Source organism: Dama dama, chromosome 21 (assembly GCF_033118175.1).
Source record: "Dama dama isolate Ldn47 chromosome 21, ASM3311817v1, whole genome shotgun sequence".
In the NCBI taxonomy this organism is placed as follows: Eukaryota; Metazoa; Chordata; class Mammalia; order Artiodactyla; family Cervidae; genus Dama; species Dama dama.
The window spans coordinates 9,997,351-10,022,833 of NC_083701.1; the positions used below are offsets into that span (position 1 = coordinate 9,997,351).

General features: G+C 48.8%; 1 protein-coding gene across 1 annotated transcript; it reads left to right on the forward strand.

Annotated features, from left to right (window-relative positions):
* Positions 1 to 484: 484 nt before the first annotated feature.
* Positions 485 to 25,207, forward strand: OC90 (otoconin 90). The gene is made up of 14 exons (XM_061122741.1): positions 485 to 530; positions 2,297 to 2,362; positions 3,856 to 3,912; positions 6,327 to 6,501; positions 9,587 to 9,699; positions 11,828 to 11,956; positions 12,108 to 12,149; positions 13,909 to 13,959; positions 16,094 to 16,141; positions 16,908 to 16,961; positions 19,607 to 19,723; positions 20,309 to 20,480; positions 22,164 to 22,270; positions 24,918 to 25,207. Exons 1-14 carry the CDS (start codon positions 485 to 487, stop codon positions 25,205 to 25,207), a joined length of 1,467 nt encoding a protein of 488 aa, XP_060978724.1.
* The last annotated feature ends 276 nt before the right edge of the window (positions 25,208 to 25,483 follow it).

Genomic DNA, 25,483 nt, shown 5'->3' on the forward strand with positions numbered 1-25,483 from the left:
TTAGGTGTGTGTGTGTGTGTGTGTGTAGTGTGCATGCCCAGTACCCTGTTTTTGCTCCTGACACACTCTTTTTACTCCAGGCTCTTCAAAAGTGGCAGCTGGTATTTTTGGTCTCTTTGTGTCTTTTGGGTCCAGTATTTGCTCCAACTGAGCATGCACACAGTTATTTTTAGTTTCTTACGGTTTCTTTGTATTAATATTCTGTTGTTCGAGGAGAGGTGTGTCCAGGTGTGAGCATTGCAGCATTGCAGGAAAGAGTCCCAGGCCCCAGCCTGTCTCATTATTGTTAGTTAAGCCGCTTGCAAGGCTGGGACAGAATCACTTTCGGGCCTCTCTCCTTTTCCTACGCTGCATTTTAGGACAAACGGCTCCTGTGGGGTCTAGTGTCCTGCTTTCTGAAAGCAAGCTCATCGCGTCCCGCTGACTTCTCCCCTCAGGACGTTGCTCCAGTTGTTGCCAAAGTCCTTCCCTTTGGTCTGCCGCCATGATTGTGCTTCTCCTCCTAGGAATGCTGACGGCCCCACGTGGCGGTGAGTAATGGTATTTGACGGTATTTCTGGCTTCGTATATATTTACTATGAACACTGGGGCTTCCCAGGTGGCGCTAGTGGTAAAGAATGCCCCTGCCAATGCAAGAGAGGCGAAAGAACTCGTGTTCGATCCTTGGATTGGAACTATCCCCTGGAGAAGGAAATGGCAACTCATTCAGGTATTCTGGTCTGGGAAATCCAATGGGCCGAGGAGACTCTTGGGCTACAGTCCACGGGATCGCAAAGGCTGGGACAGGACTGAGCAAACACACACACATGAACACTGGGCTATCTTGTCAAATTCCATTTGATTTACTTATGAGTATTTTTATCCCCTTGCCTAGTGAGTGATAGAAATCAAACATTATTGATAAGCTTGAGGGTTAATCCATATCTTGAGTATGGACATGGGGACTGGGCATTGAGGTGGGCACCAAGTAAAGGGCAAGGGGGCCAGTGAGCGAGGGCCTCTCCGCCCAACAGTGCATCTCCCCCGCGGTTCATAGCCGCCATCCTTTGCTTTGCTGATTTCCTTGGAGTGTGATGGTCTCTTTGACCCACAGTCGCTCTGTTGCCCCTTCAGACTAGATTGACTGGTTTGATCTCCTTGCAGTCCAAGGGACTCTCAAGAGTATATTCAAACCCTAAAGTCATCTAAGTAAGCTCCTTGCTATGAAGAACCTAGACAGTGTATTGAAAAGCAGAGATATCACTTTGCCAACAAAGGTCCATATAGTTAAAGCTATGGTTTTTCCAGTAATCACATACAGATGTGAGAGTTGGACCATAAAGAAGGTTGAGCACTGAAGAATTGGTGCTTTTGAATTGTGGTGCTAGAGAAGACTCTTGAGAGTCCCTTGGACAGCAAGGAGATCAAACCTGTCAATTCTACAGGAAATCAACCCTGAATATTCATTGGAAAGACTGATGCTGATGCTGAAGCTCCAGTACTTTGGCCACCTGATGTGAAGAGTGGACTCATTAGAAAAGACCTTGATTCTGGGAAACATTGAAGGCAGGAGGAGAAGGGGACAACAGAGGATAAGATGGCTGGATAGCATCATCAACTCAATAGACATAAATCTGAGCAAACTCGGGAGATAGTGAAGGACAGAGGAGCCTGGTGTGCTGCAGTCCATGAGGTCACAAGGAATCGGACACAACTTAGTGACTGAACAACAACAGATGTCTTCCACCCTATTGTCATCTTCTCCCCAAGCAACATTTATCAAAGTGCAGCTTCTAGACCAGCAACGTTCAAACCAGCTGGGAGGCTTGTTAAAAATATCTATTTCTGATCCTGACTCTGGAGTAAGACTGCTGGATCAGACCTGAGTGAGGGCATAAGGACCATAATTTTTTATGAGCTTGCATCCCAGGTGAGATTGATGCTGACAGTCTGGGGAAAACCCCTGTCCTCAATTACAAACTACTTGGGGTTCGGGGTCTTTTCTGTATCTGTTTTTATTTCCACCAATCCTTCATCTCAAGGAACTACAAGCAAAGATGCCATATAAGTTAAAATTGTATGCTTCATATGCAGCAACAGCTTCAAGATAAGTCTCAAAATCTCTCCATCCCAAACCAGAAGACTACTCCCTTAAGACCAACCAATATAAAACACTGGGCCACCCTGGTCACTCCAGCTACTAGAAAAATATGTGTTGAATTCAACTAACCTGCATCCTCATTGCTATCCTGGCTGCCACCTCCCAGCCCTACCCAGCATGTGTTTGTACTAACCTTGTTCTTCTCCTCGTTTATAGGGGGCCACCCTCTTGACACCCCACACCTTCCAAATAAGCTGCCTCTGGGACTCTCAGAAAACATCAGTAAGGATCCTTTGCTCTTTTCTTAGGAGACCTAGCTGGGTAGCAAGCCTTCTAGGATATTGGCAGAGAGACTGATCCCTTCTGAATATACCCTAGAGTAGCTTAGTGCTATGGCATTTGATGGTACAGTGATTTGAGTAAGACTCCAAAGCATCTCCCTTACAGTTTATTCTGGCGTCTGAGCCACCATCGGGTTCTCCTTTGAGACAAAGCGCTAAAAACTCTTATCAAAAGAGATGGGTCAGCTGGAAGGGGAAAGCAGGAGAAGGAAGTAAATGGGCTAATCAATCAGGGTTACACAGTAATTGTACTGAAAGGCAGGACAAAAAGAAAAAGGTGATGCATTGCAGGGCTTAGGTTATCAGAAAAAGGAATCTGTAATTGTTTCTTGGAGAAGGGAACGTTTTCCTGGTGCTGGATTGTAAACAGTTCTCAGGTGGGTTTTTATACAGGCATTGCTGAAGAATAGAGTACATAGTGAATTAGCTGGTGAGGTTTACCCTAAGCTAAGGGTTCGTTTCTGACCTTTCAGAGAGGTAAGTGTAGTCAACCAAATTATATGTGCATGAGCCCATGCAAGCTAAGTGACCAGTCCCGTCCAGACACATGTTCGTGGCCTCTCTCCAAATGGCACAACCCCCTTGGGACGTGCAATGCCCAGGAGGATGTCTTCTTCAGGTAGATGTCCTTGGTTTTTGGAAGGATCAAGGCCAGGAAGCACAGTGTGCTAGCAGACCATGCCAGCCACTCTTCTTTAACAGGAGAAGCCCTGGCATCAATCTACACAGCAGTCCAGGAGCTCCTAAGTAACAGCTCAGATACAAGGGACTCACCTGGAGCAGCCCCAGACCTGCTTTAACCTTGAAGCTGCATTCTCCATAGACATCAATATACCTAGTAACCAGCTCATAAGTATAATTTCTAAAATGCCCAGAAGGGATGCTACCCAATTCCAAAAGTCGTCACATTGATGGAGACCCAAAATGATGACTTCCTGCCGAGTGTTTATAGTTCAGCCATAGTTTCTACCAGTCCAGACAGACCTCACCATCCAGGGGTCTTTTTCAAGACCCCTGAGCATTGTTGTAAAGGGCCGACTTGGAATTGGAAGTCTTTTCCATCACTGGAAAAGACCTAGACGCTGGGAAAGATTGGAGGCAGGAGAAGGGGACAACAGAGGATGAGGTGGTTGGATGGCATCACTGACTCAATGGACATGAATTTGAGAAACTCCAGGAGATGGTGAAGGACAGGGAAGCCTGGCATGCTGCCGTCCATGGAGTCACAAAGAGTCAGACACAACTGAGCAATTGAACAACAACACAGTTCAATTTTTATCTTATCAGGTTTCCATGGTAACCTGTGTTACTAGAAAGTTAGCCCAAGGTCAAATCTATCCTTAGAGAAGTTTTACTCACTCTTACTGAAGGGGGTGGACAGGGAAAGAAAGGGGAGAACCCAGCTCTAATGTATTATCTCTTCCTTCCACTTAGGTATGACTTTCTTCAATGGGATGTTTAAAAATGTGGAAGGTGTGGCTGAAATTTTTGGTGAGTTAAATCTGAACTTGCTTTTATCCCCTGGCTGTTAGGGCATGGCGGGGGTGGGGGGGATCTAAGGAAATTAACAGGAGTCAGGGTTCTGCCCTCTGAGCTCCCATGGCCTCCCCTGCAAGCTCTGAACAATGTGATCAGACCCTGATGAGAATAGTGGTGCCTTTTATTGTAGGGTGAGTCACTGAGGGACCAGGTGGTTTCACTGTCCTTCCTTTATTCTTACTGAGCACAGCCTGATCAGGAGGGGAATGGCATCCCTCTTTTCCAAGCAAAGGAGTTAAGGGAATTGCCCAAAGCCACATAGCCAGAAGGGACAACGTCTTCTCTGAGTCCAGAGCTTGGTCCTCTTACACTGAAGTAGTTTTATGTTTCCTTCTCAACTAGTAAACATACATAAAGTTTGAGAAACATTACATGGATCAGTTATATATCTATTACATGACTACCAATTGCATGATGCTGTGGATGCTGTGATGATTCCTAGCCTTGATAACTAAAAGTACCCAAAACAAGATTATAATATGATGGACACAAGCAAGGTGGCTCTGCATTGCCTATTAGGCTATGCTAGGTTTAAAAGTGCACTTGCAATGTATAAATGACTAAGTGCAGGTCTTGAATGAATATGCATATTTCCATAAACGCACACACATAAACCCTAGATGGACTTTTCCCATCAACATAGAAACTTTTATCATGTTTCTGATTAGATTGTGTGGAAACAAAACATGGGTAGGGAAGTTTGAATGAGGTAGGAAGAAACTAGCAGAGCAGTGAACAGTCAAGGTGGATGTGATCCTCACAACTTTGGATCTCCCCAAAAGAAAGCTGAGGACTGAAGAATTGATGCTTTTAAACTGTGGTGCTGAGGACTGAAGAATTGATGCTTTTAAACTGTGGTGTTGGAGAAGACTCTTGAGAGTTCTTTGGAATGCAAGGAGATCCAACCAGTCCATCCTAAAGGAAATCAGCCCGGAATATTCAGTGGAAGGACTGATGCTAGAGGTGAAACTCTAATACTTTGGCCACCTGATGTGAAAAACTGACTCACTGGAAAAGACCCTGATGCTGGCAAAGATTGAAGGCAGGAGGAGAAGGGGATGACAGAGGATGAGATGGTTGGATGGCATCACTGACTCAATTGACATGAGTTTGAGTAGGCTCCGGGAGCTGGTGACGGACAGGGAGGCTTGGCATGCTGCAGTCCATGGGGTCGCAAAGAGTCAGACACGACTGAGTGACTGAACTGAACTGAAGCTCTTTTTGATCACCCTGTGCATTTAAATCGGTGGTATGGGATCATCTCATTAAGTATTTAATCATCCTCCAGGCAGAGAGGGTGAGCACAAGATGTAGAGTCATAAAGCTGGATGCTGTTTGCTTGCCAGTTACATTTGCAAGAGCATTTTGTTTAGGGCAAGTCATCATCACTTGTGGATACCTCAGGCATGTCTCTGACCTTTGGTTTTTTTAACCCGTGAAAGGGATGTGACTGAATAGGATCTGTCTATCAGAATGAACAAGACATTTATGGGATCATTGACCATGAAAGTTTTTCATAGCATTACTCTCTATCAATTTTAACTATTGTGCTATTTAAAGCATCTAACTGTTTTTGGCACATAACAGGTAATTCCAGATTATTAGTGTCTATACTCCTTTTTTCTCTTGGGCTGATTTATAGTTCTTTATTGCCAGGACTTTATCATTTGGGATCCATTCAGGAAACTAATAGAGACTTAAATAATAAAGACATTTAATGATCTCACATAAGCCATCTGAAAGCCCAAGGACTTGAGCTACTATGATGCAGTAGCTCAACACAGGCATCTGAGACCCAGCAGGCTTGTTTTATCTTGCCCCACTGCTCCCTTGGACATAGTTTTTCAGCTTTAGATATGGGGCCTCATGGTTGCAAAGTGGTTGCTGCAGTTCCAGCCCAGCATAGCCTCACCACATTCAAAGAAGAAGAAAATTGTAGGTCAGAAAGGCCCTCTTCTATGTCTTTGTGTTTTATTAGGAAAGGAATATTTCTCCAAAGCTTCTAACAGATTACCCCTGAAGTTTCTTGGGTCATACCTGGTTCTCATGGTCAGCCCCAGACTAACCTTATCATAGAATCATGAGATTACCATGATGAGCTGAGAATAATTATTAAACATCCCTAGGGACTTTGGAAGGAGGCTCACCTTCCTTGAGTACTTTTCAGTTTTGTTGGTAAGGCAGAAGGATGAATGGCTGTGGGGGGCAACCAACAGGGACCGAAGCTTGTAAACCCGCCTCCCTTCAATTATCTAGAAGTCCTGAGTATGCAGAGGGTGCTTAGTGGATGAGGAGGTACTATCCCCCTGAGAAGGGGGCTCCCTCCTCAACTCTGGCTCCCGGTGCACCCGGCTTCCCTCCCCCAGACTGCCTGGGCTCCCACTTCACCTGGCTGCAGGCTGTCTTCACCAACTTCCCGGCGCTGCTCCAGTTTGTGAATGGTATGAGGTGCGTGGCTGGGCTCTGCCCCCGGGACTTCGAAGACTACGGCTGTGCCTGCAGGTTTGAGATGGAAGGGCTGCCTGTGGACCAGTCTGACAGGTGAGCAAGACCAAAGGTGAGCTCGTGGAGGCCCGGCTGAGCCTTGGCAGAACACAGGTGCAGAAGGCTCCCTGGTCCATGCTTCTGTGTGCAGGTGTATATGGGCATGTGCAATACAACTTAAAATCTTAGAAGCATTCAGTGTTAGCAAGGATACGGCAAATAGCTACTGGTAGCAGGAGGGTCCGTTAGGACAATGTGGTGGTATCTGTTAGAGTTTGGGGGCTTCCCTGATGGCTCAGCGGTGAAGAATCTGCCGGCAGTGCAGGAGACTCAGGAGGCTTGGGTTTGATCCCTGGGTTGGGAAGATGCCCTGGAGCAGGAAATGGTAACTCACTCCAGTATTCTTGCTTGAAAACCCCAAGGGCAGAGGAGCCTTATGGGCTACAGTCCACGGGGTCACAAAGAGTCGGACACGACTGAGTGACTGAGGCTGCACGAATGTTAGAGTTTTAAGCAGATCACCTATAACCCAGTAATTCCCATTCTCTGTTCCTTGGGGACCTGACCTTGGGCAAGTTATTTTACTTCTTTGTGTTCCAGTTTATTTATGTATTAAATGGAGGTAATAAAAACACCTACCTCACAGAGTTATTATTGAGGATGACATGACCAAATACAAGTTAATGTGATGGAATTCTGCCTGGCTTATTCTTTTCAAGGGTATTAGTGATTGACAACAACAGTAACAGCATTAGCAGTGCTGTATCAGGAGTGAGGATGGTAGTAGTAATAGTTAACAATATCAGTAGGAACGGTTGTCATAGTAGCGACAGTAGTGTTAATAGTAATGGCAGTGACAGCAACAGAAGCAGTACTGGTAAACCCGTGATGGGGCTGGTGTTGGTGGTGGTAACAATAGTAGTAGGACAGTTGCTATAGTGACTGTAGTAATAATCATAGTAGTAGCAATAGCTGCAGTACTAATAAAACCACAATTAGGGTTTAGGGATTGGGTCAGTAATAGTAGTAGTAACAGTAGTAGTAATAGTAGTAGTAGTAGTAGTAGCAGCAGCAGCAATAGTAGTAGTAGTAGTAGTAGTAATAGTAGTAGTAGTAGTAGTGGTAGTAGTAGTAGTAAATAGTAGTAGTAGTGGTAGTAATAGTAGTAGTAGCAATAGTAGTAGTAGTCGTAATAGTAGTAGTAGTAGTAGTGGTAATAGTAGTAGTAGTAATAGTAGTAGTAGTAGTAATAGTAGTAGTAGTAGTAGTAATAGTAGTAGTAGTAGTAGTGGTAGTAATAGTAGTAGTAGCAATAGTAGTAGTAGTGATAGTAGTAGTAGTAGTAGTAGTAGTGGTAGTAATAGTAGTAGTAGCAATAGTAGTAGTAGTAATAGTAGTAGTAGCAATAGTAGAAGTAGTAGTAGTAGTAGTAATAGTAGTGGTAGTGGTAGTAATAGTAGTAGTAGCAATAGTAGTAGTAGTAGTAGTAGTAGTAATAGTAGTAGTAGTGGTAATAGTAGTAGTAGTAGTAGTAATAGTAGTAGTAGTAGTAGTAGTAGTGGTGGTGGTGGTGGTGGTGGTAGTAGTGGTAGTAGTAGTAGTAGTAGTGGTAGTAGTAATAGTAGTAGTAGTAGTAGTAATAGTAGTAGTAGTAATAGCAGCAATAGTAGTAGTAGTAGTAGTAGTGGTAGTAGTAGTAGTAGTAGTAGTAGTAATAGTAGTAGTAGTAGTAGTAGTAGTAGTAGTGGTGGTGGTGGTGGTGGTGGTAGTAGTGGTAGTAGTAGTAATAGTAGTAGTAGTGGTAGTAGTAGTAATGGTAGTAGTAGTAAAAGTAGTAAGAGAAGTAGTAGTAGAAGTACTACCAGTAGTAGTTACGTTACAGCAGTAACTGGAGCCACAGTAACTGCAGCAGTGTGGAAGTAGGAAACAGAACCCATGTCTCACCTTTACTCTGGGACCGTGTCCACACCTCACTGGTGTTAGGCATGCATGCTAAGTCACTTCAGTCGTGTCCGACTCTTTGTGACCCTTTGGACCGCAACCTGCCAGGCTTCTCTGTCCATGGGATTCTCCAGGCAAAAATACTGGCTTGGGTTGCCATGCCCTCCTCCAAGGGATCGTCCCAACCCAGGGATCGAACCCGTGTCTCTTATGTCTCCTCCACTAGCAGGTGGGTTCTTTACCACCGGTGCCCCCTGGGAAGCCCCACTGGTACTACATTTGTGCCCAAACCCAGTGTGATGGAGTGTGTGCCTTCATCCACACAGACGCCCAGAAGATAAGAAAGGATTCCCATTGGTGTAAATTGTTTCTGGACGAGAGGGTAGTCTTTCATCCCTGGGACCATAAGCCAGCTCACTGACATTCAGAAAGGGAGAAACTGATTCCATTCGGGGCATGGTGCCAGCGCCATTTCTGGGAACGTGTTTTTCTTTCAGGTCCTCTCCTGCCACTTCTTTTAGTTATTAAAATACTGAGCAGACCTAGAAGTCAAAAAAATAAAGCAGCAATTCATCACTGTGTGAATGATCAAAGTGTTGATGGCCGAAACTGGCAGAATGGTGCGTCACACCCAATTTCAATGACTTTACACAGTGCAATTGATGGAGGTGGGAATTTCCAGACTTCTGGGAGACAGATTATTTCCACCTTGAACTTGCTTGCCAGATCCCAAAAATAATTGCTATAGTTTATTGAGTGTTTACCGCATGGCAGGGTCTGTATTGACATTCTATTGACCTTACCAGACCTTTATGAGTTAGGTAGTGTCAGAAACGGCAGCTTGCCCGAGGCCATCAGCTGCCTGTGTTTTTCCTTCTTTACAGTGGGCGCCACTGTCCTCCCGCCTGCACTGCAAGAACCACCTGACTTAGTTGTTTGGTGTCAGCCTCTCTCTGTGATCAGCCTTGACCTTGGCAAGTTACAGAGCTCTGTGTATCTAAGTTTTCACATATGTAAATGCTGGTAACAATAATAGCACCTGCTGCATAGGTAACACAATTCAAATTCAAACGTGATGTGTGTGTGCCCACACTAAGGACTGAAACAGGTCACTGCCAGGAACCACCCGGAGACACTGAATGATGGCGTGCTGCCCGCCGCGTTCTAACCCACACTCTCCTTCTGATCCTTCCTGCCGCAGCTGCTGCTTCCAGCATCGCAGGTGCTACGAGGAGGCCGCTGAGATGGACTGTCTGCAAGACCCTGCCAAACTTAGCACAGATGTCAACTGCGTCAGCAAGAGTATCTCGTGTGGTGAGCATCTCCAGGTGTCCCAGGAGACTGGGCTGAGAAACGACAGTTCAGAGACTCCAGGCCCGGGCTCCCAGGGCCCACCAGCATCATTGTCGCCATTGCCAGCATCACCGTGGGTACTTACAGCCCCGCTAGATCTAGGGCAGCTGCACCTTGCCTGGAGTAGAGGCACACTGCATGCTTTCTGAATTGAAACAACAGTTGCTCAGCAGATTATTTGATTTACAATTCTATGCTTGTACCAACCCTGGAAGCTTGGGAAGGGCAAATAGTTTGCTACTTATGCATTGTGTGATTTCGGGGAGGGAGTACCCTGACCTACTTAACAACTCAGATCCTCAAAATGGGGAGGACAGAACCTGCTTCAGAGATTTGTTATAAAAATTAAGTAATGCTTAAATGTAGAATGGTGTTACATTTAAAATTTTTAAGCATCGTTAAATGTCAACCAATATGGAGACTGGCCTCTGTTGAGAACACAATGATGGTGGAAGTGGAGGCAGACGCCGTGTTGGATGAATAAGGCTGGGGTGCTTGTTTATAAGAATCAGATACTTGTATGTTCAAATCTCAGCTCTCCACCTTACCTGCTGTGTGACTCCAGGAATTTTATTTCATGTCTCTGAACAATCCTGGCAGAAGAAGTAAAATAGGCCAAAGCAGAGAAGGAAGGGGACCATGGCAAGATGGGGTACTGTATTAGAGCCAGGCTTTTTGAGTGCCTGTTACATGTTGTGGCTAGTATACACAGCAACTCTGGTCGTCCTAACAACTCTGTTAGACAGGAGTCGTCATCCCCAGTGTTCAGACAAGGAGAGAAAGGCTCAGAGAAATTAAATAATAACTCTCCCAAAGTCACATAGCTGCCAAGTGGCAAAGCCAGAGTTTCAACCCAGGTTTGACTGGCCCCTCAATCCAGGTAATGTCAACTGGCAGGCGTTTGGAGCATCAGGAAGGGTGTAAATCATTGGTGAGGAGCGCAGTGGGCCAGGGAAATGTGGCTCATTTGTTCGCTCATTCAGCACTTACACGCTGAGCACCTGCACCGGTGCATGGTGATCACCTGCATGCTGACGGTACCTGGCCTTCTGGAATCTCCTCTGGGCTGTCGGACACTGAAAATGTCAGAAAGAAATCGTATGGTATGTTAGGTAGTGCTAAGATCTGGGAAGGAAAATAACCTCAGAGGAAACGCATAGAGAGGCCTGGGGAGGGAGATCCCATTTAAATAAGAAAGTCAAATGAAACCTCCTTGGGAGGACCGAGAGGAGGAGGAAGCCACAGGTGGCTTCTCAGGAGAAGAGCAGTTGGAAGAAGTGGCCCGTGGTGGACGTGGGGCTCCAGGTGCCTGGTGTGTTTCAGAAATAAGGGGGACCGTAGGTCAGAAGTGGGGTGACGAGGAGGAGTGAAAGAAGGTGAGGTCTGAGAAGGAACACGAGGTAGTGGTTTTTACTTTGAGTGAAGATGTTGATGGAGGATTCTGAACACACACACACAAAGGCGTGGTTTGACCTGAGTCTTAAAGGACTGTTCTGGCCCCGCAGTGGTGAGAAGAGGCTGGGCAACAGGGGAGGAGGCGGGGGGTCTAGCGAGGCCTCTGATATAAGCCAGGCAGGATGGTGGGGGATGGAGAGAAGGTGGGGTGCATTGCTGCTGTTGTTTAACTTCTCAGTTGCATCTGACTCTTTCCAACCCATGGACTGTAACCCACCAGGCTCCCCTGTCCATGGGATTCCTCGGGCAAGAATAGTGGAGTGGGTTGCCATTCCCTTCTCCAGTGGATCTTCCCCACCCAGGAATCAAACCTGCATCTCTTACATTGGCAGGAGGATTCTTTACCACTGAGCCGCCAGGAAAGCCCAGGGCTGCATGATCAGATTCATATAGGTTGAAAGCAGAGCCAGTAGGGTGGCCTGGTGGATGGGGTGTGAGTGTGGGAGAAAAGTGCCTTTGGCTCCCAGGCTGGACCACACAGTGGAAGGGATGGAGCCAGCATGGATGAGATGAAGAGAACCACAGGAGAAGCAGGGCTTTGGGGGCAAGTCAGGAGTCAGTCTGCGCATTTGCATCACCCCTTGGGATTCCCAGTGAGCTCTTCTGACCTGCCCTGTCCTTGCTCTGTGTATAGCGTCCAGGGACACCTGTGAGCACCTGCTGTGCACCTGCGATAAGGCTGCCATAGAGTGCTTGGCTCAGTCCAGCATCAACTCTTCCCTGAACCTTCTGGACACGTCCTTCTGTCTGGTTCAGCCCCCAGGTAGGAAGCCCCAGGCCCGGCATCATCACTGGGGATGGTGATCTGGGGTGGAAGCTGGTCAGAGACCATCATCGCTGTGTTTCTTCAGATGCCCCAGACCAGCGCCTTCTGACATCCCCAAACCCACTCCTCTAATGTGCTTTCTTTTCAGAGACAGCCAGCAAGGAGGAGCTGCTGACAGTGCTGCCCAGAGGTAAGGCCTCTTCGGGAAGCCACTCTTGCTTGGACTGTTATGCCCGATGTCCGAATCCCCGAGCGGGAAGAGAGAAGGCTTCCAAGACAATGCAACTCGCAAAAAGGGAAGTTTATTACTGACTTGAGCCAGGGCTTCTGCCGCAACCAACGCAGTGGTGCAGGGTCAGAGAGCCCCGAGCCCAAATTTATAGGGTGAGCACATGCCATTGGTAGTTGGTTTTAGCGGATTGGTTACAAGTTTGCAAAGCAATTTCATTGGTCAAAACGGGACTTTCCCAGGGGTTTCCGCCCCATTCTAATTTCCTAATTGGCAAACAGTGGTCAGTGTTAAGCGAATGCTGATTGGTTGTATCCAGGTGGCCTGATAATCTTACCACCCAGAATAGGAAGGCCTGCTCCTAATCTAAGCTGCCTGCCATGGCGTTACTTCTGCTCGCCTCACATGGACCACAGGGCCTTGGTTACAGATGGGAGTGGATGGATCAGGATTAGGTTGGGGAGCTGGAGTGACCCGTGGCACTGAAGGCATGTCCACCTCCTCCAGCCAGAGGCACCACTGAAGTGTGAAGTGAAGTTGCTCAGTCGAGTCCGACTCTTTGCAACTCCATGGACTGTAGCCCACCAGGCTTCTCTGTCCATGGGATTTTCCAGGCAAGAGTACTGGAGTGGGTTGCCATTTCCTTCTCCAAAAGACACCGTTACTTCTGATAAATTCAGTCCATATCCAACATCAAATGGCCCTTGCTAGGTAGACAGGTGTGAATTTAATCCAGTTAGGATGAAGACCCCAGGTTCTTCATCTCTGTCTATAGCTGTGAGCAGGACACGGTTCAGCGCTCAGATAGGGCAAGGCCCTTCCAGCTGGGTGACCTCCTGGTGGCTGAGGCCTCCTGGGGACAGACTGGCTGCCTCCCTCCTCTGACCCCCAGAACCTGCAGGCCAAGGAGCCACCTGGCCCAGGTGGGGACTCCCTGAAGAGGAGGCTATTTTCTTTATGTCACTTTTCAGGACAGGGTGGGCTCTTCATAACTGTCTACTGAACGAAGCAAGGGATGGTTCTAACTCTAACACATGCATCTTATGAAAAAAAGTGAGAGTTAAATTTATGCACGTCATTCCTTGTCCGCCAAATTCCCCCGATCTCAGTCCCAACCTCGTGGATACCTGAGGATGGGAAGTTCAAGGTGCGCCTTGGCCGAGCATCCTTCTTTTCCTGGGGCTGCAGTCTCTTTTCAGAACTAGTCCTGGCATGTTTGCTAAAGAGGAAGCTGGTGTGACTGTGTGTGCTGTGGATGTGGGTGTGCCCGTGCCTATATGTGTGTGGATTTGTATATGAGCATGTGCAGGTGTGCTTGTGTGGATGTGTGTGGGGGGATTGTGGGTGCATGTGGTACCTCTACGGACCTTCTGAGTCCAGCGCCCTTTTCTGTCTGCCCTCCCGTGTGAACAACGGTCTTCTCAGGTGGGAACCACCGCCCACAGCCACAAGCCTTCGGGGTCTGCAGCCCTTTGGTTGCAACAGCCGTGTCTGATGGTGTCACTTTCCCCACGAGAACCAGCACTGACTGGAGCGCCTCCTGAGCAGGGGCCCTGCTGGGCACCCCTGTGTCCTGGGGTGGGGTGCGAGAGGCGGGACGAGCAGCCCCGCTGGGAACCTCTTTGCCAGCCCCCTCGCTCCTCCCTTGCGCAGCCTGGCCTTGGGGACCCTTGGTACCTACTTTCATCACCCGTTGCTCCCGGGGTCTCTCTTTCAGCAGTGGTTCCTGTGGAGCCCACGGACTCCAGCCTGATGGCCATTTCGGGAGAAGGTGAGCACAGGGGACAGACGGGGAACCCAAATACCCGTGTTTTGATGGTGCCATCTGCCTACTTACTGACATTGGCTACCTAAAACTCCCCCCTACTTGGGCTTGCAGTGGAACCACCTCCAGAACATTCCAGAGTCCCCCCTACTTCCTTTGGACCCTCAGATCTCTTTTCTACTTGCTCAGCTTTCTCCCACAACTCCTAGTCCCCTCTCAGGAGAATTACCAGTTAAAACCCAGGACCCACACCCTCGACCATCTGACCTTGAACTTCAGATGAACAACAAATGCTGTGTTCGTATAAATGTGTCCCAGAATTTGCATGAGCCCTACTTTTACTAAAAAGATATTTATTGTTCATGGGAAACCCAAATATAACTGGGCTTCCTGGCTTTTTATTTGCTAAATCTGGCAACTCCTCACCACAGGGAGACCCCACTGCACACCCACTGCCTACAGGTTTGTGTCTTGTTCTCTTTTGCTGCTGCTGCTCCTGCAAGGTTAGAAGCAGAGGCTCATGGGCTCATCCCGTGGCCATCCTCCATGTCCAAGGTCATGTCATCCCCAACAGCTCCCAGATAGCCTGTGCCTTGGAGTCCTGGTCCTGAGAAAAGAGGAAAGGGCCCCAATACCAAACCAAAGCTCCACCATATGCCCTGCCCCCAAGCAGCCGCCAAGTCCAGCATGACTGGCAGCAGCCACATCCCTTCTAAATTGAGGATAATGGGACTTCCTCAGCTGCCCAGTGTTTAAGACTCCAAGGTCCCAGTGCATAGGTTCGATCCTTGGCTGAGGAACTAAGGTCTTGCATTACTGCACAGCATGGCCAAAAGCAGACCAAAAAAAGAATAAATAAAAAAATTGAGCATAAGCTATGGGTTTCCTGGCCCCACCAGACAATCACAGAATAACCCCCAATTCATACATTTTCCAATTTGTTCAACCAGAATCCTTATTTCCCTTGTGGCATGACCCTGGGAAAGAATCAAATTAATGAGGTTCATCAAGGAGTCTGGAGTCTAAGTTGAGGAAGAGAGAGGATGCACTTATATCTTTGCGCCCCAACACACACTCAACACCCTCACACCCATGACCTCAGCAGTGCCCACAAATGCCCTCTGAAGAGGAAGCCTGAATGTGGGCTCAAAAATCAATCACATGAGTGCTGATGGGACAGTTTGTGAAGGTTTGTAACTATTCTCACCATTATGGGGTGAAATTATGTTTTGTTGTCAGGCAGATTTGGGATTGATTCCTGACTTTCCTATTTTTCAGCTATGTGACTTGGGAAGCATGGTTTAACCTCTCTTAAGTTTCACTTTGCACAGGAATCAGGTTTTTTTTTTTTTTTTTTCTTTTTTCCGGTTAAGAGCCAGATAGTAAATATTTTAGACTTGGGGGCAAGAAGATCTTTTTCACAACTACTCAACTCTACCATTGCTGCAGGAAAGCAGCCATAGACAGTCTGTAACTAGATGGGTGTGGTTGTGGTGCCAATAAAACTTTATTGACAAAAATGAGCTGAGGGCCAGGTCATAGTTTACCAATCCCTGGAAAAGGATGATTATTCCTATTCTTAAGGGAGACAGAAGAATTAAATGAGACAGAGCATGGGAAGGTTCTGGGCCAGCACCTTATTACAAAGATTCTAATGTGGCTACAAAAAAAATGCACACAATGTCAAACCAGAAGCAGGATACTGGGCGTCTGAAACTATGTAATCTTATTTAATGCTCATGCAGTTCTATGAAATAATTACTATAATCTCCATATTCAGATGGTATATTGAGATGGAGAGAGAAGCTGTCGAAACCCAGAGTTGGTGGAAGGGTTGAGATTTGAAGCTGCCACTTCCTCCATCCTTGCTTTTAGACCTACATTTCCTCTTAAGCTGATTTCCGACAAAGCCATTCCAACCAGGGAAAATAATGGCTCTTTCTCCCAGAGTGTCATTTGCTGGTCTCTCTGTCTAAACACAAGACTGGCCCTTAACTGGCCTCTTGTCCACTGAGTTGAGAAATAATGGAGCCACAACACCCAGACAGAGTCCCTGATCAGATTGCCATGTGTCTTCTCTTCTCTGCCCGGCTAAGGTGCTGAGCTGGGTTAGTAATTGAGATTTGATTTCTTTTCACAGTGGCATCTGAGACCAGAGCTGACCAACTGATCACGCTCTCCAGGACAAGTAAGCAGAGGGAACTTCAGAGGAGGGCACCCAGTAGAAAATGCCATCTCAGTATTTGTGCTGAGTTCTGGTGACCACCTTCCCAGGTGGCTCAGTGGTAAAGAACCCCTCTGCCAGTGCAGGAGACATGGTTCTATCCCTGGGTCGGGAAGCTCCCCTGGAGTAGGAACCGGCAATCCACTCCAGTATTCTTGCCCGGAAAATCCCACGGACAGAGGGGAGGCTGGTGGGCGATAGTCCATAGGGTCGCAAAGAGTCAGACACAACCAAGCACACACACACACACACACACACACACACACACACACACGGTGACCACTATTTGACAGGGTCTGGAGTGAAGGTTATTATGCCTGTTCTGCAGATTATATAGGAAACCAAGACATTTAACCAAAACATTAAAATCTCTAAGTCATTCTAGCCGTGACTTCTGGACTGGTTTCTAACCCCAGATGTCAGAATGTAAGATTCATCTTCTTTCTGTTATACAGTTGTGATTTCACAGAGAACAAACTCTTATCTAAAAATAGATGGGCTAAGATGTCATCAAGAGAATTAACCTATTTACTTTGTTCGTGGTGATCAACAACCATGGCTCTATTTTTTAAAAATATTTACTTATCTATTTATTTGTCCCTTGGGAAGTGACTAGGGGCAGAGCAGGAGCACGTTGCCTCCTGTGCCCAAGGGATGGGAGCTGCCTCTGGAGACTAAGATGGGACAGACTGGAGTTAATGCTCACTCCCTGTCTCTCCTTTGGGGACAGAACCAGGTGGAGACCAGAAAGGCATGGAAGACTCTAGGACCACACCTTCTCCAGGTAGGCATGCTCAGCTTCTCCCGCCTTTGCGTATGATGTTGTCCCCTGTGCATTTATCAAGTGTGCTCCCCCAAATGAAAGAAATTGAAGCCAATTTACTTTTAAATCCCCTCCTCTACAAAAACTGCCCCCCTTTACAAAAAAAAATAGACAAAATGAAATCAAAAGATCCATTAATAGGAAGATACAGAAATCTACCTGCTAAAAAGATGCATTTAGAAAAAAAAATACAGAAAACTATACTTAGTTGTCTATTTCATTCCACATTATAAAAATAGCTACTTTTAGTATTTGAAGATGATTTCTTCCAGTCTCTACCCAACCCACAGTAAGCACATCTGTAACATAAATAAAATGAATTTGGGATCACTTGGCAGCCATGGTTTCACAGTCTGAGTTGTATCACTTCATACAATGAGATGATATTCGCCTGACATGAAATATTTTTCTGTAACATGGTTTTTATAAGCTGTACAACAGTTCCTTGTATGGAATCCTATGACTTGTTTAACCAATTATTTCTAACATGTGTTATTATAAATAATAGATAAGCACTCTCTCTATGCCTATGCACTTCTGATTAATTTGTCAGGATAAATGCCTAGAAGTTGAATTACTGTAAAAAGGTGTAATCATTTCAGGGCTCTCAATATGTTGCCATATTGCCCTGGAGAAAAACTGAATTTTCACTCACAGGCACATCCCAATGGCCAACAGTGGATACTATTTAAAAACAAAGAGAACGAGAAACCTCTAGTTTTTAATAGAAGAAAAATGGTAGCTCATTATTTTCCATTGTTCCCTGTGATTAAAATGAAAAGTGATGTTTTTTTATACCTGAGCTGGGCTGGCCTCTCTCACCCTGGGGCTGCTTGTCCAGGCATGGACTTCAGGAAAACCTGAGCTCAACTCCGATTTGTGAGGAGGTGACGGGCATTTTAAAGGCAGATGAGGGAGGCTGGAGGGGAAACTCTTAGGAGCTCCCGCAGAGCCAGAAAAGTGGAAAATCCCAAAGAGAGGGTAGGGGCTGTCTTCTGAGACCTGTTCGGCAAGGTGGGTGTGGATGGAAAGCAGTGAATTCTCTTGACTGCCTTGAGCTTTCTCGGACAGGACCTTAAGGAAGACCAGAGCTGGGTTAGCCCAGGGACAAGGCTTTCCTTCTGTGTTAGAAACCAGGATAGGGTTTGTTTGGGCTTCCCTGGTGGCTCAGATGGTAAAGAATCTGCCTGCAATGCAGGAGACTGGGGTTCGATCCCTGGGTCGGGAAGATTCCCTGGAGAAGGAAATGGCTACCCACTCTAGTATTCTTTTCCTGGAGAATTCCATGGACAGAGGAGCCTGGTGGGCTACAGTCCACGGGGTCACAAAGAGTCGGACATGACTGAGTGACCAACACTAGAATTTGCTTACGTCTCTTAGTGTGGGGAGTGCAGAGAGCTTGCAGTGCTCACGGGCTAAGGTCGAGCGAGGGCGCAGAGGGGCCTGACTGATGGTCAAGGAGAGTCTTTGTCTGTTTCCAGCTCTCTGGAGTGTGGTAGAAAGTCAGCATTTAATGGGTTTCCACTTGTGGGGCTGGAGAACTGAACAGGATGCTAACCTTAGGAGGCTGAGGTTACGACAAGGTTCCTGAAGGGCTGCTTCTAACCCATCAGGACCAGAGTGTTGAGCAAGCAGAGACAGGAGCCCAGATGTATGAAGAAAACCAATATGGCGTGTCTGGGGAAGGACTGCAAGTTAGAGGTCCGGGCCTTACCCTGAGCTCTGGGAACTGAGCCTGGGTCAGTGGACGAGTCGGGCAGAGCCTCCTGATGCTCCCTGGTCTGGACCAGACTGGGCTGGAGATCTGGCCTGGGGCTGGAGACCTGCCTGCCTGCAGCCAAGGGGGCAGGTGGGACTGATATACGAAAGCGAAGGGAGGTCCAGGAGGGCAGGACCACATCGCTGGCAGCCTCGCCCGCAGTGGAAGGGCCTTTACACCTAATTCTGAGCACAAAGAGAGGCTAATGCGGTTTTGAAGCGTTCGGGGAAGAGTCTGGCTTGCCTGCGTGATTTTGTACTGAGAACCAGCTTAATGTCTCCATCATTCTCTTTTCTCTTCACTTGTGAGCACCTTGGTGGGCCTTTACTTGGCAGGCGCTTGATAGTAAACGTGACACCAACATAGGCTTGTGAAGTTGTGCTGTTTCTCGCCCCCAAGATGTCATCCACAGGTTCCAGCTCGGGCCCCGTCAGTTTTAACACCATCATGGAAAATCTGGAAATTCTCACGCAGCAGCCGAGGATCCCTGAGGCTCTGCCCTGGCTGTCTGCAGACCCAGTCTAAGGACACTCTCCTGATGCTTTGTCTGAACTTGGCCTTGAGCACATGTCCATCTGCAAGTCTCTTCTTGAACCATAGCCAATTAACAATGTTATATAGTTTCAGGCGAACAGGGAAGGGACTTAGCCGTACATATACACGTATTCATTCTCCCCCCAACCCCCTCCCAGACAGGCTGCCACATAACATTAAGCAGAGTTCCAGGTGCTATATAATAGGTTTTTGTTGGTTATTCATTTTAAATATGTGTACATGACCTTCCCAAAGTCCTTAACTTCCCTCTAACCACTTTTTGAATAAGGGCCATAACGGCGTGTGTTTTCAGGGTCTGCAGAAATTGTTGCCACAGCGAAAGGTGTAACCGTCGTCCCCGCTGGCATTAAATCTTTGGGGATGACGGTATCATCCACCAAAAGCGGTCCCGAGGAGACATCTGGAAAAGGTGAGCAGGAGCAGACAGAGAGGGGTCTGTTTTCTCCCAGTCTTAAGATCATCTTATGAGTGGGGTGGTTCATCAAGCCCCTTAGGTCTCCGTAAGGCACTGCGACCATCCCACTTGGTGCCACTAGAGGGCGCCATCTCTCCCGCTGCATGAGCGCCTTTAGTCATCAGCGCTGGAGGCTGAACCGGGAAAGGGAACCGCTGACGGAGGGCTCTTGTCGCTCTTAACTGGCTCGGAAAGAAAGAGCTCGGCATCGTCCGCACCGTGGTTTGCTGGAAAGAATGAACTTGGGTTTTGATGGTTCTCCTCCTTGGCTTTCCTTCCTCGGGCGCCTTAGCAAAGGCCCCGCACCTGCAAGGAGCCACAGAGGGCGGGACACACACAGGAGGACTGGGCTCATTCCTGGGCAGGACCCTGGCAAGGCGATGCAGGCCTCTGGGCTTTGTGGTCCTTACCCCTCTGAACTCGTGACGATGGGGTTTGCAAGGTGGGCTTTTGCTTGGCTAAGCCCAAGTTGCAGGGCGAGGAGGAAGGGAGGGGAGAAGGAGGGCAGAGAGAGACAGAAATGAGAGTCCTGTTTCTCAGCCTGTGACAGGCTCACCTTCCTGCATCCGGGAAGCGGGGATCACACGCGGGTGAGGCCACAGCTTGGAGAGATGCTCTTCTGTCTGACATCCCGGTGCCCCGAGGACTTTGAATCCTATGGCTGTTACTGTGGGCAGGAAGGACAAGGCGAGCCGAGGGACGCCCTGGACAGGTACGTCAGTTATCGCTTCAGGCTCACAGCGTTGCATTACCGCACTCAGCGGGGCTTGTTGCCATGACAACCCCTCTGTCCTGACGAGCCGCAGAGGCTCCAAGACTGGCTTGCTGAGGTCATTCAGCCATGAAGGGACAGAGCCAGATTCAGATCTTTTGATATAGGAGTCTAGAGTTCCAACACGAGTACTGCCCAGCTGCTCTAAAAGGGTTGATCTGCAAAGACACCTCAGAAAACCCCAAACATGCTTATTTAAACAATGAGTAAAGTGTAGAATTGGGTTTCGTAGGTGGCCAGTGGTAAAGAATCCACCTACCAATGCAAGAGATGTGGGTTTGATTCCTGGGTGAGGAAGATACCCTGGAGGAGATGGCAACCCACTCCAGTACTCTTGCCTGGAGAATCCCATGGACGGAGGAGCCTGGTGGGCTGGGGTCCATGGGGCCACAGACTCAGACACCACTCAGGGACTAAACAGCAGCAACAGCAAATGTGTAGAACTGGGGTCTTCAGTTGATTTGCTCTGCAAGAGGACACGTTGAAAGGAGCTTCTTGACAACTTCTAAGTTTAATTGTCAAATTTTGTACCTACTGCTCTTGGAAGAACTTCCACTGGCCTCATGCATTCGTTAATTTATTCATTCATTAATATAGGCATTCAGCCTATGTTTGTTGTGCTTTTGCTCTGTGTCTGGCACTGTGCTAGGTGGTAGAGACATAAAAAGGACTAAACTTCAGCAAAGCAGATCATAACAAATTGCCTCTGGAGCTTGCAGAGTGAGAGATACGGACAATTCAACAAAACACCACCCACTGTAACACATGCGGTTAGGACACAGAGGAAACAATGGGGGACTCAACCTGGAGATGAGTTAGAGGAAGATTCTGAGAGTAGAACTGGTCAAGTTTAAATATTGATTGCACCTGAAGACTCATTGATTTCACGGTTAGTTAGAGCTCCAGTGAAATGGTGTACACGGCCCACACCCTCTGATGGTGGAGTTGCCAAGGGAGGATTGACAATTATATCACAAGTTTCCTTGGGCTGGGGGGACACTGAAGGAGACTGTGAGGCTTTATAGGGCCAGATGGGTGAGTCTAAGAAGCAAGACCATGATTCATCCCCATCTATTTCCTGAGATCTTGCTCTTTGCTGGTCACTTCCTTAGATGCAGGTCTTTACGCTCAGGATAGTTACTCTCTTCTCTTTTAAGGCTGGGGACATAGAGGGTACCCTATGGATGTAGGATGAACTGTTCTGTTGTGTAAAAGGTTGGAGGGAGTGTGTCACTGCTAGCCCATGTGGTACTCTTGTATATACTAAAAGTGGTACCCTTTCCTCAAGACTCTTTCTATTTGTTAGAAGATTCCTGTAGTAAATGTGCAAGTCACCCATCTTTTCGGTCAACAGAGTCATGATAAAAATACCAACAACTTTTTTTACAATTATAAGATGCTTCCAGTGTGATGGACACGGCCTTAGATGTGGCATCCTGGTGCAGTCCACAACCCGAACAACCGTACATGGTGGCCCTTGGTGTGTATATCAGTCAGCCCTGTGTGCACTGGAAAGGAGGCACTGACTACTCGCACTACTATGGGGAGTGTGGGAGAACTAAGCTTGGAGGGAGTTCTGGGGCAGCTGGGGCTCTGACAGGAAACGATTTTCCTTGTTGTTAGGTGCTGTCTGTCCCATCACTGCTGCCTGGAGCAGGTGAGAAAGCTGGGCTGTCTGCTCGAGAGGCCTCCTCAGCCGCCGGTGCTGTGCGTGGACGGTACCCCCAAGTGTAAGTGCTGAGGGCCAGCACAGTGGGCTGTTCTTTCATCCAGGTCGGCATGAGGACCACAGCTCATCTGACAGATGCTTTCACAGGCACTTGCTCACCTCTAATGTGGTTTATTATGTACTCTGAGGCACATATTAGTACCCTTATTCCACTGAGGAGGGGACTCAAGTTCAAGAGGCCAAGTCAGCTGACAAAAGTCACAGAGCCCGTGAGAGGAGGTGGGGACTAACGCCACAACCCACACTTACCCAGTGCTTCGCACGTGCCCTTCCGAGTTCTGGAGTTCATCCTCACTCCAGTCCTATGAGGTAGCCCCGCGGGCCTGCCCATTTTACAGATGAGGCAACTGAGGTCCGGGATCACACTGATTGGAAGGGGTGATAGAACTGGGGTTGGGACTGTGAAACCGTAATTCCTCGGACCCAGAACTGAGTCTTCACTGTGCAAGTGGGTCCCTTTTCCTAAAAACAGAACCCTTTCCCAATGGAGTCTCCTGAAGAACCCCACAGAGAAGGGGAAGTGACTCCGGCCTCAGGGAGGGGTGGGCCTGCATCTCCACTCCTCCCAGTGGTGGAAGCCAGAGGCACCTCTGGGGCCATTCAGGGTCTGGGGTTGGGGGGGAGCCATTGGGAAATAGCCCTACCCCTGGGAGCCTCACTGTGCCGGGCTTGCTGTAGGACTGAATTCGTCTACATCTGACCGCTACATCAGTGGGTGTAGTTCCCTTAGGCTTTGCAGCTTAAAAGGAAGCGGTCCCCATAGCATTTCTCAAGAGCCACGTGGGGCTGTGTGTCACCCTCACGTTTTATCTGGGGAAGCCTCGGGCTGAGTGCCCCTTCCTCCCTGGGCACCCAGCCTTTGAGGACCACGTGTGCCTCCTACCTCCCGGGAGCTCTGCGCTTTACGTGTCACTGAATCAGTCGAGTCAGTCCTTCACTCACCTAACTATGTGCTTCTCCGAAAAACCGCCACCAGGAACGAGAAACACCGTGAACAGGCAGGGTCCCTGCCTTGAATCACTCACAGGCGGGAAGAGAGACAAGCAGGGGACTCTGTAGTCTTCCTGGTATCACTAGTAGGTAGTACAAGTGCCCAGGAGCGCGGAAAAGGGCTTTGAACCCGCGGAGCGCGGCAGCCGGGATGGGGGAATTTGGGAGGAGTAAGGAAGGGCAGGGAGGTTAACAGGTTCCCTGATAACACTGGGTGTGTGTTTTTAAAAAAGAAAGGGGAGGGGAGGAGAGACAAGTGGCATTTGGGAACTCCTGAGTCTGGGAATGACACGTGGTTCCGCATTTCGGGAGCAGGAAGTGGAGGTGATGGGACTGTGGTGGTGCAACGTGAGGTTGGGGAGACAGGTCAGGTCAGACACCTAAGGCTGAAGGCTGAAAGCTGCACGCTTTGTCCTGTGGGCGGTGAGGGGCAGGGGTGGGGTTACAGCCGTGAGTGACGGGATGAGATGACCGCTGTTCTCTGTGATGCCGTCATGCCTCGGGATCCCACCTGCTCGGCTTAAGGTGCCTTCATCTCTCTGGCCTCAGTGAGCCCGGGAGCGCTGTGGTGTCACTTGAAGTCCTTGGGGGCTTCAGAGAACCGGTTCCAACCCTCTGTGAGCTGTGAGCGCGGTCTCCTGGAGCGGACGCGAGGGCCGGGCTTAAGAGCCGAACACCTTGGGGCCGCTCGCGGCGGTCCTCCGCGAGGGGCAGGCGCGGGGCCGTGGAGCGGCCCTGGGGAACCGGCCGCCGCCTCTGTCCTCTCTGCTCGCCTGTTTCTCCCCCTTCCGCTCCCTGCTGTGGAGATGCCATGGGCGAGTCTGGGCTGATGGGAACGCCGGTGTCGGAGATTTGGAGGGTCAGTGTGGTGGAAAAAGCCTGGTTGATCTGGTTGATGAGTACTTCATGGTAGTTAGTATCAGACAAAAAAGAAAATTAAACAGAACCAATACAGCCCCAACAGCCCCAGGAAGTCTTTGGGCGTCCCTGGTGGCTCGGACGGTAAAGAATCCACCTAAGTGCAGGAGATCTGGGTTCCAAACCTGGGTTCGGAAGATCCCCTGGAGAAGTGAATGGCAACCCACTCCAGTATTCTTGCCTGGAGAATCCCATGGACAGAGAAGCCTGGGTGGGCTACTGTCCCTGGGGTCGCAAAGAGTCGAACACGACCAAGCGACTAATATGTCTTTGAAAACCAAAGACAAGGATAACATTTGTAGAATCCTTGTCTATGTCTGAGCAACGTCAAACACATTCATTCTTTTGGATCACGCAGATGCTCAGCGTTCCACCCCTACTGCAGGCAGCTGAAACAGTCAAGAAATAAAGTAGGGTCACTAGACTGAGCAAATAAAAATACAAATTGTAAAATATATACATAAATATATATTTCTGCTGTGATAGAAAGAAGCGCAGGGTGGGATTCGATGGGCGCCCACAGGAAAGACACCCCCTTTAAGCCGGGCGAGGAGCAGAGGGGTGGCCGAGTGGTTTCGTGATGGACAAGTATGAGTCAGCCAGGAGAAACTTACGAGTATTCCCAGCAGAGGGAGCGGGGCCTGCAGGACCAAGAGGTTCGAGACGGAGGGAGGAGGACCGGCTGGAAGGGGCGAGCATCCCGCGGCGTCTCAGGCTGCTCCTCTGTCCTTGCCCCTCAGGTGTGGGGCGGAACCTGTGTGCGAAGCTGCTCTGCGCCTGTGACCAGTCAGCGGCCGGGTGCATGGCCTCTGCCTTCTACAACCACAGCCTGCAGTCGGCAGGCAGACGCGAGTGCCGGGGCGACCGGCCGACCTGCGAGGGCGGCGGGCCCGCGGCTTCCGTCCCGGGCTCCAGCTCCGAGGAGGACAGCGAGGAGGCCCCGCCCCTCACGGGGGGCCTGAGAACCAGAAGGTTCCTGGGGAAGCCGCTGGGTCTCGCGGGGCCCTGGCCGCCGTATGGCCCCAGATAGACGCCCAGAGGACGTGAGCAGCACACCCCGTGTGAGTCCCTCCTGCCCCCGTAACCCCTCTGGGCCGGTCTCATCCTCCCCGTCCTCAGCGGAGGCTCACAGTGCGGCGAGACCCCGCACACACGCATCGTGACCTGTTTGTCAGTTCGCATGCCAGGGTGCCTTTGGAGAAGGCAGACAAGGGGTGGTTCGATGCTTCCTGGAGTGCACTGTGGACGCGCAATAAATATTCCAACCCACGTTTCTTTGTTTTAATCCTCGTGGCGGTGCCGTGTG

Excerpts from the sequence above, each read along its gene's own strand:
- OC90 (XM_061122741.1), top strand. The coding sequence starts at position 485 with ATGATTGTGCTTCTCCTCCTAGGAATGCTGACGGCCCCACGTGGCG. Across the intron at positions 531-2,296 it reads GCTGACGGCCCCACGTGGCG|GGGGCCACCCTCTTGACACC; the intron begins GTGAGTAATGGT and ends CCTCGTTTATAG. Across the intron at positions 9,700-11,827 it reads CAGCAAGAGTATCTCGTGTG|CGTCCAGGGACACCTGTGAG; the intron begins GTGAGCATCTCC and ends CTCTGTGTATAG.